This window comes from Alexandromys fortis, unplaced genomic scaffold, assembly GCF_014885135.2.
Source record: "Alexandromys fortis isolate MF-2015 unplaced genomic scaffold, M_Fortis_MF-2015_v1.1 scaffold_123, whole genome shotgun sequence".
In the NCBI taxonomy this organism is placed as follows: Eukaryota; Metazoa; Chordata; class Mammalia; order Rodentia; family Cricetidae; genus Alexandromys; species Alexandromys fortis.
Genome location: NW_026068003.1, coordinates 1,077,682 through 1,090,088, shown reverse-complemented (window position 1 = coordinate 1,090,088; position 12,407 = coordinate 1,077,682). Strand labels below are relative to the sequence as shown.

At 43.9% G+C, this 12,407-nt stretch overlaps 1 protein-coding gene across 4 annotated transcripts in view; it reads right to left on the bottom strand.

Moving 5' to 3' along the window:
• Abhd6 (abhydrolase domain containing 6, acylglycerol lipase) overlaps window positions 1-12,407 on the bottom strand; it is a 44,678-nt gene that overhangs the window by 9,033 nt on the left and 23,238 nt on the right. For all 4 annotated transcript variants that reach the window (XM_050161136.1, XM_050161138.1, XM_050161137.1 and 1 more), the window contains 3 exons: window positions 3,771-3,927; window positions 2,123-2,236; window positions 751-883 (listed from right to left, as the gene is read on the bottom strand). In XM_050161136.1, coding sequence (XP_050017093.1) covers window positions 751-883; window positions 2,123-2,236; window positions 3,771-3,927 — 404 coding nt within the window. The remainder of the gene's footprint in view (window positions 1-750; window positions 884-2,122; window positions 2,237-3,770; window positions 3,928-12,407) is intronic.

Below are 12,407 nucleotides of genomic sequence, written 5' to 3'. Positions count from 1 at the left end.
GACGGCTCTTCCAGAGGTCTTGAGTTCAATTCCCAGCAACCACATGGTGGCTCACAACCACTTATAATGAGATCTGGTGCTCTCGTCTGGCCTTACAGGCAGGATACTGTATAAATAAATAAATCTTTAAAAAAATAATATAAATAATAAACTTTTTTATAAAATATAAAAAAGTTTTAAAAAAATTAAAATCATTTCAAAGACAAAGCTTATAAAGAAAAATGTAGGTAGGATGTGATCCTAACTTGTTCCCCCTTTCTTTCTTTCTTTCTTTCTTTCTTTCTTTCTTTCTTTCTTTCTTTCTTTCTTTCTTTCTTTCTTTCTCCTCCTCCTCCTCCTCCTCCTCCTCCTCCTCCTCCTTCTTTTTTTTTTGAGAACGGATTTCTCTGGAGCTTTGGTCCCTGTCTTGGAACTAGCTCTTGTAGACCAGGCTAGCCTCAGACTCACAGAGATCCACCTGCCTCTGCCTCCAGAGTGCTGAGATTAAAGGTGTGCGCCACCACCGGGCTTGTTTCCACCTTTTCACATGTAAACAATCAATCTTAAATTTCCACTCCCTCCCCCCCTTCTCTGTGGAGCAGGGCTGGCTCCAGTTAATTCTGCCTGGCTATGGTTCTCATTACACAAGCAATGCCTGTTTCTGGGGTCTATATCAGAAGGATAAATTTTTAAAGGAGCCACAGCAGGAGCTGTGTGGATGATTCTTTAAATTCAAGTCACCGGTGAGGTTGCTCTGGTCACGTCACTCACCAGCAGGGCACACAAGACTCAGGCTGCAGACATCAGATGGGTACTGAGCGGCGTATACTCCAGCCACGTGGCCACCCATGGAGGTGCCTATCAGGTGAAAGGGCTTTTTGTTCAGCTTAAGGCACTCTACAAACTAGGAGGAGAAATGAAAAGGAACATGGTTATGGCTGAGACGTCAGTGACAACTGCAGAGCAGAGACGCCTCCCCTCAGTAAAACTGAACACTCTGCTGGCTCCGACACAATCACACCCAGTATCTAGTTAAGCCCTGTAACGGATTTATAGCTTGCTTTACGGGCGCATATGGCTGTAGGGTCATTTATAAATATAAAATCAAACAACAAGGGTCCCCTTATTAAGTCATAAACTGTTCTGTAAAAGGTCAAGGCAGCAGTGCTTTTTTCCTATGGTTCATCTGGTCTCTGTTGTTACTACTCAGCTCAGCTGCTGGGTCACAAAGGCTGCCAGAGACAATACATACCTAAGTAAGCAAAAGTAGGTGGCAGCTCTGGAGCCATAGTTTGATGGCTCCTGCTTCATTTGAAGCCCTCTCTGACTAGACATCTGTCCAATCAACAATCTATACACTTGTCCCTCACTGGAAAAATATTACTGGGTATTTGTTATTTACAAGGAACTATGGTTAGCTGCTGAGGATACAGCAAAGAGCCAGACAATAAGCCCTAGTTAAAATATATAGTTTGATAGTGGAGGCAGAAATTATCAACTAAATATCCTTATTTTGAAAAAAAAATCAATGTGAACCTGAAACAAACTATTCTGTTATGAAAGGGCTCATGGGTAATCATAACCTTAAGAGAGAGCCAGAGATAGATACTAAAATACAGCAAAATGCAAAGAGTCTACCCCTACCAAACAAGCGGGAAAATAGACCTCCACAGGGGAACTCTAAATGCCTTTTCAGAGGGCTGAGAAACTGCCCAGATGACATTTCTTCATGTACGAATTGCAAGGGATGTAACCCCCGTGGGTAGAGTGCTTGGCTAGCACGCATGAACTCCTTGATTTGTACTTGATTCCCAGCACCACAAATAACACTCCTGGTAGCACACTGCTGTGATCATTGCTCTTGGCAGGTGGAGGCAGGAGAATCAGAAGTTCAAGGCAACCTTCCACTACATGACACCCTATTTCAAAAAATAAAACAAAAAAGTACAATAGGCTTAAAGGAAATAGATCTGTAACGAGTTCAGGCTCTCCTGAATGGACCAAAGATATCCCTAGGCTACCAATTTGTTTGCAACCGCTTGGAGACAGAATGTGCTACAGCGTGGCTATGAGCCAGTATGCAACTCTTGCCTGCTTTCCATATGTGAGAAGATACAATCTAGGAGTAAAGCCTCTGGCTTACCTGGTGTACCCTCTTAACTTGCCCATCTATGGACAGGTCATCCATGGAGGAGCGGGTGGTGCCTTCATGGCCAGGCATGTCCACGCAGACCAAGTGCAGGTTCTTGGGAAGGAACTGAAGACCCAGACAGTCAGTATGTGATCTAGAGAAACACGTCTGCCCATTTCTCCGGTGAAGTAGCAGCTGCCCTCTACCCAGTGACCCAGAGAGTCACTGAGATGATGTTTCTGATCCTCCACATGTCTTCCGTGATATATGTGAATAAGTATCAACAGAGCCTCATAGGGAGGAGAGGAACTCAGGAATGGCACACAGATGAAGAGAGGCTCAGTGGGTGACTGGAGAGAGGATGCAAAACTCAGGCTAGCAGGCTCACATCTTGCACTTAATTTTTTTTTTAAAATATTTGCCATTATGTTTTAAGTATCAATTCTCTCCTTCCACCTTTATGTGGGTTCCAGAGATCAAACTCAGTTTACCAGGCTTGCATGGCAAGTGCTTTTCCCTCTAAGCCAACATCTTAAAACTTCTTAATACTGTTTGCTCAGTGCTACTTCTTTTCCTTCCCACGCCATGCTTCCTCCAGCCATGTGGCTATTTGTCTTGGAACCAGGAGAGATGGTTCCCACAGCCTTGAGCAGTTCCCAGAGACCAGAGTCAAAGGAGCAATGCTTTTCCCCAAAGCCATAAGGCTGGTTTCAACTTTCTTTTATTTCTTCATCAAGACCTAATTCTTGAGATGATTATTCTCCCAAATCACCTTTCCTCTGTTTAAAAGATGCACTGACTTTTAGCCACGAGTCTGAAAACATACCAAGGATGTTTAACAAAGGAGGGACAAAAAGGATTAAAGGCTTGAAGATGGCTGTCCTCATGGTGGCATCTGGAAAGGGCACAAGTAACCCAATGGCACATGCGCTTTCCCTTCTAGTGACACTTATGATCTCTTAGAAGTTGTCCTATTTGAAGTAGGATGCTGCTTTCTCGAGACAAATGCCAGCCTCAGTCACACTCTCCACCAGCTAGCTAGTCACTCTCCCAAAAATACAGTGAGAGGCAACACAAGTCAACAGCACAAAAGTGACTTGGAAAAGGATTCTGAAAAGCTGCCAGATCAAGACCATCTCTCTAAATGATTAAGGAAAGAAAAAAGAACAAATAGCAGAAGGATGAGGAGTTTGGGGGCAGGCAGGGAAAGGAAAGGAATGCGCAAGAACAAACACTTGGGAAAGGCCCAGGCTTGAGCATCATGTCACGGCAGTTCTGAGATGGAGCGTTCTAACACCGCCACCCCTCCCCCTGCCTAAAAATATCTCCATGGTGAGAAGATTCCAAAGACAGTTTTTAAAATACTACTCAATCAGGCCGGGCGGTGGTGGCACACACCTTTAATCCCAGCACTCGGGAGGCAGAGGCAGGCGGACCTCTGTGAGTTTGAGGCCAGCCTGGTCTACAAGAGCTAGTTCCAGGACAGGCACCAGAGCTACAGAGAAACCCTGTCTCGAAACAAAAAACAAAACAAAAAATATTACTCAGTCAATTCTGTAACACAAAAAAGGCCTGAGCAATGTACTTTGTTAATTTTAAGATGAATTTGAACTGTGTTCCCACCCCTCTCCTTTTGAGACAGCAGAGTCTGGGAGTGTACCTTGACCACGCTGAGCCACATATCCTTGTGTGCAGAGAAGCCATGTAGCATGAGGATGGACGGTTTGTGTCCTGGCCTGCCCCGGAAGGAGTAACAGAACTGATAGTCCTCATGGCGCACATAGCGGACTTGCATGCCCAGTGTCCTCCGCCAGTACCTACGGTGAAGAAAGGCAAGACACAAGCGTGTTCAGGGAGTGACTTCGGGAGGGGCACAGGTCCTCTCTAGAGAGTCTGCTTGGTGCTTCTCCCAGCTCTTGTCCTTTACTTCTCCCTCAAGGAGCACTAAGAGGAGAAGTATGTCACATGTGTTTGGAAAGCAGAAGGGTGGCAGGGTGGGTATGTGTTTGTGTGTGTGTGTGTGGGGGGGGTGATGATGGATGAACAGCAGAGAATAACAGGATCAGTATGCATTATATACATGCATGGAAATATCATCATAAAACTCATTACACTGTGCAGTTAATATATGGTAATACAGAAATGGGAAAACGAAAAGTCATAAAGAACTAGCACCTGAATGAAGAACAAAACAAACAACAGGACACTACACACAACCCCTTCTGTTAGACAGCTCTCAAAGCTCAATGAAAAACAAACGGGACACTACACACACCTTTTGTCAGAGTGCTCCCAAGACTCCAGAACTAACTACTGCTCAAGACCTCTCTGGACTGCCTGCTCTCTGGTTTCATTCCTCACAGCACATGGTGATGGCTGAAGGCTCAGCTGCTGTTAGTTATATAAGCCTTGGCAAAGCTGTGGTTTGGCCTCTAGTCCATTTCAATACAAAATTACTACTGAAACAAACCGAACACTCAGCATGAAAAAAAAAAATCTCTTCAAAGATAAAAGAAAGTTAAATTATCCAGGTATCTTCCCTGTAACAGACTTTATACCAAAGCAGCAGTCAAGTCTTGCAAAAGTAAGTGAACGGAAACAATGTTAACGTTTTGTATGACCTAAGCAGGAAGAAAAGTTGGCTATATAATCATGTTTACTTGGATCTACAAACAAAAAGTGTGGGTGTTATCACAAGGCACCATCAAGGATTGGAGCAGAAGCAGAGAATGAGGTAAAGAGTAGGAAGGGGAAGAAAGGGGGGTCAGGGAGAGCTAGGACTACATTCCTTCTGATCATTTCGCAATGACTGCATTGCCTACTCAAAACATTAAAATGGTAATAAAATTGGCTGGCCTAAGGCTCTTTATAGGAAGAAAGCAGGCCTATTTTAGTACTCTAAATAATGGTTCTATAACATGAGTTTGTTTGCTCATTCATAGCCCAGCTATTGGCTAAATGACCTAAAATGTATAATTCTTCATTGACAACAAGGGGGAAACATTGTATTCCACCAAGGCTATGGTCACTATTAAATGTAATAATCCACATGTAAAGTTTTTTGGATTGTTTTTATTTGTGTGTCCATGTGTTTACATGTGTGTACATATACGTGTGTGTATGCATGTGAGTATAGTGCTTTCAAAAGTCAGAAGAGGGCACTGTGTCCCCTTGTGTCCCCTAAAGTTGCAATAACAGGCCATTGTGGGCCACCCAAGGCAGGCGCTGGAAGTGAGCTCCAGCCTTCTGGAAGAACGGGCAGCAGACTTAACTGCTGAGCAATCTCTCCAGCCCCAAGCCAGACAAAAACGCTTATTCAAGACACAGCACAAGGTAATACTCGACCAACAGCGGTTAGCATTATATTTAAAAGATGATCTTTTTCCAAGTATGTCATTTGCTAAAATTCAAGGGGAAAACTAGAGGTAATATTTGAAACACATATGATAACCGCACATTGTTCTCATCCCCACCTCTCTTGGGACAAACCTGGGGCCTAACACCTGCTAAGTAAGCATTCTACCACTGAGCTGCACCCTCAGCTCAGGACCGATATCCTTAATATGTACATACGGATAAGATCCTCCGGAACTGGAGTTCCAGATGGTGTGAGCCACCACGTGGATGCTGGAAACGGAACCTGAAGCCTCCGGACGAACAGCCAATACTCTTAACTGCTGTGCCGTCTCCCCAGTCCCTTGTTTCTGTTTGTAACTTTAGCCTTTCTGATAGAAAGGTAATAAATAGTATCTCACTGTGTTCTGTTTTCAGTTCAGATCTGAACACTAAGCAAGTATTTAGAATTATTGTGGTTTGGAGTGTCCTTTATGCTAATTGTCTAGCAGATAGCATCTCTGGAAAGTATCTGAGTTTTCTGTCTCTGAGTGATATGCTCTTTTTTTAGAGCTACAGGAGGAATTTTTTTATTTATTTATAAATAAGTGTTCTGTCTGCATGTATCCCTGAAGGCCAGAAGAGGGCACCAGAGCTTCTGACAGACGGTTGTGAGCCACCACGTGGTTGCTGGGAACTGAACTCAGGACCTCAGGAAGAGCAGCCAGTGCCGAGCCATCTCTCCAGGTGCTGGAATTCTTTATATACGTTGGGTGCAAGTTCTTTATGAACAAGTACTGCAAATACATAATGCCAACCTTGGTATGCATTTTTACTTCCCAAATAGTCTTCCCTTGGGGAGAAACTGTGCTAAGGATTGAACACAGTGGCCGGTACATGCTGGGCACACAAAATGAGCAAAATGAGCTACACACCAGTTTGGTCTTCTTGGTTAACACTATTTCTTCATTTAAGATGATACAATAAAACTGAACGATTTGTTTTGTTTTTTGAGACAGGGTTTCTCTGTGTAGTCCTGGCTGTTCTGGAACTAGATCTATAGAGCAGGCTGGCCTCGAACTCACAGAGCTCCACCTGCCTCTGCCTCCCAAGTGCTGGGATTAAAGGTGTGCACCACATCCACCCAGCCTGAACTGAACAATTTTTATGGCTATAAGTTTTTATATCATGATTCTGCCTACCTCACATGTCAAGAAAAATACCTATGTTTTTTTTTTATTGGAAATCACCAAGTTACTTTTTAAATTTTTTTATTCATTTACATAACAACCACAGTTCCCCTTCCCTCCCCTCTTCCCCCCTCTCCACTCCCACATCCCATTCACTCCTCAGAGAGGGTAAGGCTTCCCCTCTTTTTAAAGCTATGTTTTCTTAAGATTTGTTGAACATTTACAGAGACCTACAATCTACCAGGCTTTGATTTTCAGGCTATGAACTTGCAGATGGGCTGTGTTCATTTTCCTATTGCTGCGGAAAATAATAAATAAATAAATACATACATACATACAAACGTGGAAGAATTTAAACCCCCCTTCATTAGATCACCTGTGCAGGTGAGACCTGAGCTTAGCCAGGCACCTTGCTCAGGGTTTCACAGTGTTGACATAAAGGCCTCAGTCAGCCAGCCTGCCTTTCATTCAGCTCTAAGCCCATTCAGCTTGTTGGCAAAACTCAGTTCTTTGTGGGTACAGGACCGAAGTCCTTGGGTCCTTGCTGGCTGGCAGTTGAGAACTCTCTGCCTCCTCCAACCCAACCATGTTCCTTCCTGGATGGCCCCCTCTGACTCAAATGAACAACAGCACTGAATCGTGATGGAGATTTGTGTCTTTCTGCTTTTAGGGGCTGAGGTGATTAGATTAGACGCCTGTGGATGGTGTCTTAAAGTCAGCTGCATACAACATATACCATCACTGTAATTTAGCAGGACCACGACACTGCCATAGTCACCAGCCTCTGAGAAGGGGGCGGGCATCTTCGAGGAGCAGAATTTAATAATTCTGCCTACCAAGAGTCACACTTACATTTCCCCCAGCTGGATTTCTTGCTAAGACAGTGCACTTTCCATATCTCTGTGCATCTATTTCCGGACACCTCAGGCCCATTGTTCTGTTTGTCCTCTGTGCCAGTTTCACACCGACTTGACTTTTGCAACGTCGTAATTATTCCTGATAGCTGGTAATATAAGTCATCTCATTTCATTCTTCAAGATTGCCCTGATTAGTTGGCCCTGTCCTTTTCCTTATGAAGAGCATAGGCTGCTCTTGTGAAGGACATAGGTTCTGTTTCCAGCACCCACATGGCAGATCATAACCATCTATAATTCCAGCTCCAGGGCATCTGATTCAAACGGGCACCAGGCAGACACAATTTAATATACACACATGCAGATAAATACTCAGACACACACAGTGTGGAGGGACAGGAGCAGAGAGGAGACACAAGAGAGGGTGGCAAGGTAGCAAAGGGTGAACATAATCATTACAGATATGTCCATTATAGATATGTATGGAAATGTCAGAATGACACTCACCCCAATGCTTATAGCTGGTACATGCTAATTGAAACTTTTAAAAGAGAAATTAAAACTCTAGACAAACTACATTAATTTTAGCTCACTCTGCTCTCATGGAAAAGAGGTCAGTTCCAATCTCATCTAACCATTTGTCTTATCTGTAAAATAAGGCTAATACTATTTCCTGCCAACTTGAAGGGTCATATAAAAATTAAACATTTTTCCTCGTTAGTATAGTGGTAAAAAAATAAAAAATATAAATTAAACATTTTGAAACTAGTAAAAAAAATCTAGTTGTTCTACTTTGCTTTCTATCACTGTGATAGAGATCCATAGCCAACAGGAACTGTGGGAGGAAAGGGTTTATCTGGTTACATGACCTGGGCCACAGTCCATCAAGGGATGCCAAGGCAGAAACTCAAGGCAGGAATCTGGACACAGGAAACGAAGCAGCAGCCATGGAGGGAACACTGCTTACTGGCTTGTTCAGCCTGCTTTCCTATATACAACCCAGGACCACCTGCACAGGGGTGGCACCGCCCCCAGTAGGCTGGGCCTGCCCACATCAGTCATTAATCAAGAGCACGTCAACCTAATGAAGGCCTTGTTTTGATTGAGGTTCCCTCTTCCCATGTGATCCTAGCTTGTGTCCAGTTGAACAGAACTAACCAGCACACTGCTTATCAAAGGCCACCAGAAAAACCTACTGGCATTTAAGACGGCTAGTCACTTAATTTAGGGGCCATCATGCAAAAATGTGACATCTTTACAAGAAGAAAATCTTTTGACCCACAAATACAGTCTATCCTTCCATGAATTTAGTTAGGTATCACCAACTGTCTCAGATGGATATTTTTTAGTGTTTATGTAGAGACCTTCCATGATTTTTTAAAAAAGGGATTGAAGAGACTATTACCTTTATTATTTAAAAATTGAAATATATTATTGTTGTTGTTTGTGTATGTGTGTGTGCTGCAATGAGAATATGGGGGTCAGAGGACATTTGGGAGTCAGTTCTCTCCCTCCACCCTGTGGGTAGGTGTGTTGTGATGCTTGTGTGTGTGCGGACATATCTGTGGAGGTTAGAAGACAACTTCTGGGAGTCAATTCTCTCCTTCCACCCTTGTTTCCAGGGAACTGACTCAGTGCATCAGGCTTGTGTGGCAAGCACCTTTACCCATTTGGCCATCGCCATAGCGTCCACGCTGTTCTTTAGATTTTTTGTTAGGTATTTGAGAGCTGTTGGCACTAGAGTAAGTAGTAACATTTACCTTTCTTTTTCATTTTCATTTGTTTGTTTCTGTTATATGGGAATGCTTCTAATTTTTGGTTATTGATTTTTTTAAAATGATTTATTTATTTACTTTGTGTGTATGAAGAGTTTGCTCACGTGCATGTATGTGTACCATGCGAGTTCCTGTTGCATCCCCTGGAACTGGGGTGGTTGTGAGTCATCATGCGGGTGCTGGGACTCGAACCCAGGTTCTTTTTGCAAGAGCAATGAGTACTCTTAACCACTGAGTCATCTCTCTAGCACCCACTATTGATCTTGTATTCAGCAGCTTAGCCAAATTCACTTCTGGTGTGTATGTGCACATGCACATGTAAGTGGGTGCATGTACAAATGTACCAGGTGTCTTCCTCTATTGTTCTTCCTCCTTATTTTTCCAAAGACAGGGCCATTCATTAAATATGATGCTCACTGATGTCACTATAATAATGGCCAACAAGCCCCAAGGGATCCTCCCATCTCTGCTTCCCAGACCTGGGATTATAGATGTCTGATACTTCACCCAGTTTTTGTTTGTTTGTTTGTTTGTTTTTGTTTCTGTGGATGCTAGAGAGCCATACTCAGGTGTTTATTCTCGTGTAGCAAGAACTGAACCAACTGGACCATCTCCCTACCCAGACCCCAAATCCACCTATTCATTCCAGTTATCTATAGATTCAGATATTTACTTTACGATCCACAACAGTAGTAAAATTACAGTGATGAAGCAACAGTGAAAATAGTTTCATGGTTGGCGGTCATCACAACATGAGGAACTGTATTAAAGGGTCACCGCGTCAGGAAGGTTGAGAAACACTGCTCCAGAGGCTGGGAAGTCCAAGATAATGGTGTGACTTCTGCTTGGCTTTTGGTCAAGGCTTTCTGCTGCTTCAAGTCAAGGCAGAAAGCCAAAATCATAAACTACAAGGTACTGCCTTGATTTACAGTGATAAACTCCATGTAGTAATGAGTCAGTTTCAGCAGGACTGCATTAACCTCACCTTCTCACAGATCTGTTCGCATTGCTCCACTGGTTGCCGGACCCTCAACAGGGGTTTGGGAGGTACAGACCCAGGCCAGTGCACAAGGAACATGGGATCACCCTCAACATCGGGGCCATGGCGGGGATAAACCTGTAATCCCAGCACTGGGGAGGCTAAGGCAGGAGGACCACAAGTTTACATAGTGTGAACTTTGGGGAGGTGGAAAAGATCTAGGACAACGGAGAGGTTGTGACTGTACAATAAATACAATAAAACCACCCAACCGTACGCTTTCATATAATGAACGTCAACTAGAACTTGGTAAAAACAGTAAAACATTGGCTAAGAAGGTCTTTCTCCTCTTTGAAAAACAAACAAAAAAATTAAAACGACTCTGATACCGGTTCTGAAAACGTGCTCTTTGAGAGTCCAGGGAACTTGGACGTCGGGAGACTTTGAAGCTGGTTCTCGCCCACGATGGGTGGAACCACACATCAGCACGCAGTCATATCCATGGTTACGGGTCCACGTCTGCAAACTGCGTTCTCTGTTTCAACTTCAATTGTTTAACAATGATGGCGTCTGCGTGTGGAGGAGCAAGGTCCTTGGCAGGGTCAAGAAGTGGAGACCTGGCTCTGACCTCTCCAAGTCCAGGACTACCCAGGAGCCTCAGCAACGCAGCACCGACAGCGGCATTTGGGCAGCGAAAGGTCTGATTTGTCAATGCAGAGGTGGGTCCTGGGTGGCCCTCTGAAAGGAAGACAGCCCCACCCACGCAGAAAAGGCAGAGAGAATGAAAGATCACAAACTGCTTTGTTCTATTTGTTGCTTTCCAAGGCTTGGAGCCTGAGCAGCTGGTGGAAAATTCCACACGCCAGTGAAAAAGGGAGCCAGAAAGGAGGGCAGAGAGAGGGCACCAGCCTCTCGGTCCACATGCCTAAGTTCCCTCTAACTGCCCAAGGCCCAGATAAATCTCCGGGGGTTTATCTACAGTATGGAGAGGACCCAGTATTCATTTCATCATGAGGGGGGTGGGGGAGGATTCTGTATTTCATAAGTGGGCCGTGGTACAGAAAAAAAAAATCAATGAAGCATAGCACTTTCCAAGTGCTAACCTTTTTAAGAGTTAGGAATATAGGTCAGCGCTAGAGCCCTGCCTGGCATGCACAGGCCCTGGCTTCAATTCTTTAATAGGCAACAATAGATAGGCTAAATTTAGTGAGACGATTTAAGGTAGCTGTGTTTATTTTTACTTTTTTACATTTAGTTACTTTTCACGGCAAATCTTCCATGTTATAGTGAAGCCATTTATATCACTTTGTAAATAAACGGATTTAAAGGCCAGGTGTAGGGGCTCATAGCTGTAAGCCCAGAACTTGGGCAGCAGAAAAGGGATCCTGAGTTCAAGATCTGGGTGGGCTATGCAGGGCCTATAGACCAGCTGGGGCTACAATGAGACACTATCTCAAAACAGTAACAATAATAGAACTCACAGTTCCACAGATTGTCCTTTGACCTCCACAGATGAGCTGCGGCATAAAAGTTTCCCCAGTAATAATAAATACAAAATTTAAAACAACACCCAAAACACAGATTTAATGTCTTTTTTGTTTGTTTTGTTTTTGTTTGTTATTTCAAGACAGGGTTTCTCTGTAGCTTTGGAGCCTGTCCTGGAACTAGCTCTTGTAGACCAGGCTGGCCTCAAACTCACAAAGATCTGCCTATCTCTGCCTCCTGAGTGCTGGGATTAAAGGTGTAGATTTACTGTCTTAACTCTGACAATACAGATGATCCCGAGATGGGCTGGGGTGAAGGTGCTGAGAATGGCAGATATCTGGAAGCTTCATTTGTCTCTTTCACCTCACTATTTAACAATATAGAGCAAGGCTGGGTGCTGGCACCTCCTGTAATCCCAGGATTAGGGAGGATCCGGGAGTCATCTTCAGAGTAAATCTGCTGCTAGCCTGTGCTACACTCCTGTAATCCCAGGATTTGAGAGGTGGAGGAGGGAGGATCCAAAGCCATCTACATAGTAAATCTGCAGCTAGCCTGTGCTACAGGTTCTTATTTCAAAACACCAAAACCAAATGGCTGTGCTGGCACACGCTTTCAATCCTAGCTCTCCCAGAGCAGAGGCAGGCAGATCTCTGTGAATTCAAGGCCTGCCTGACCTACAGA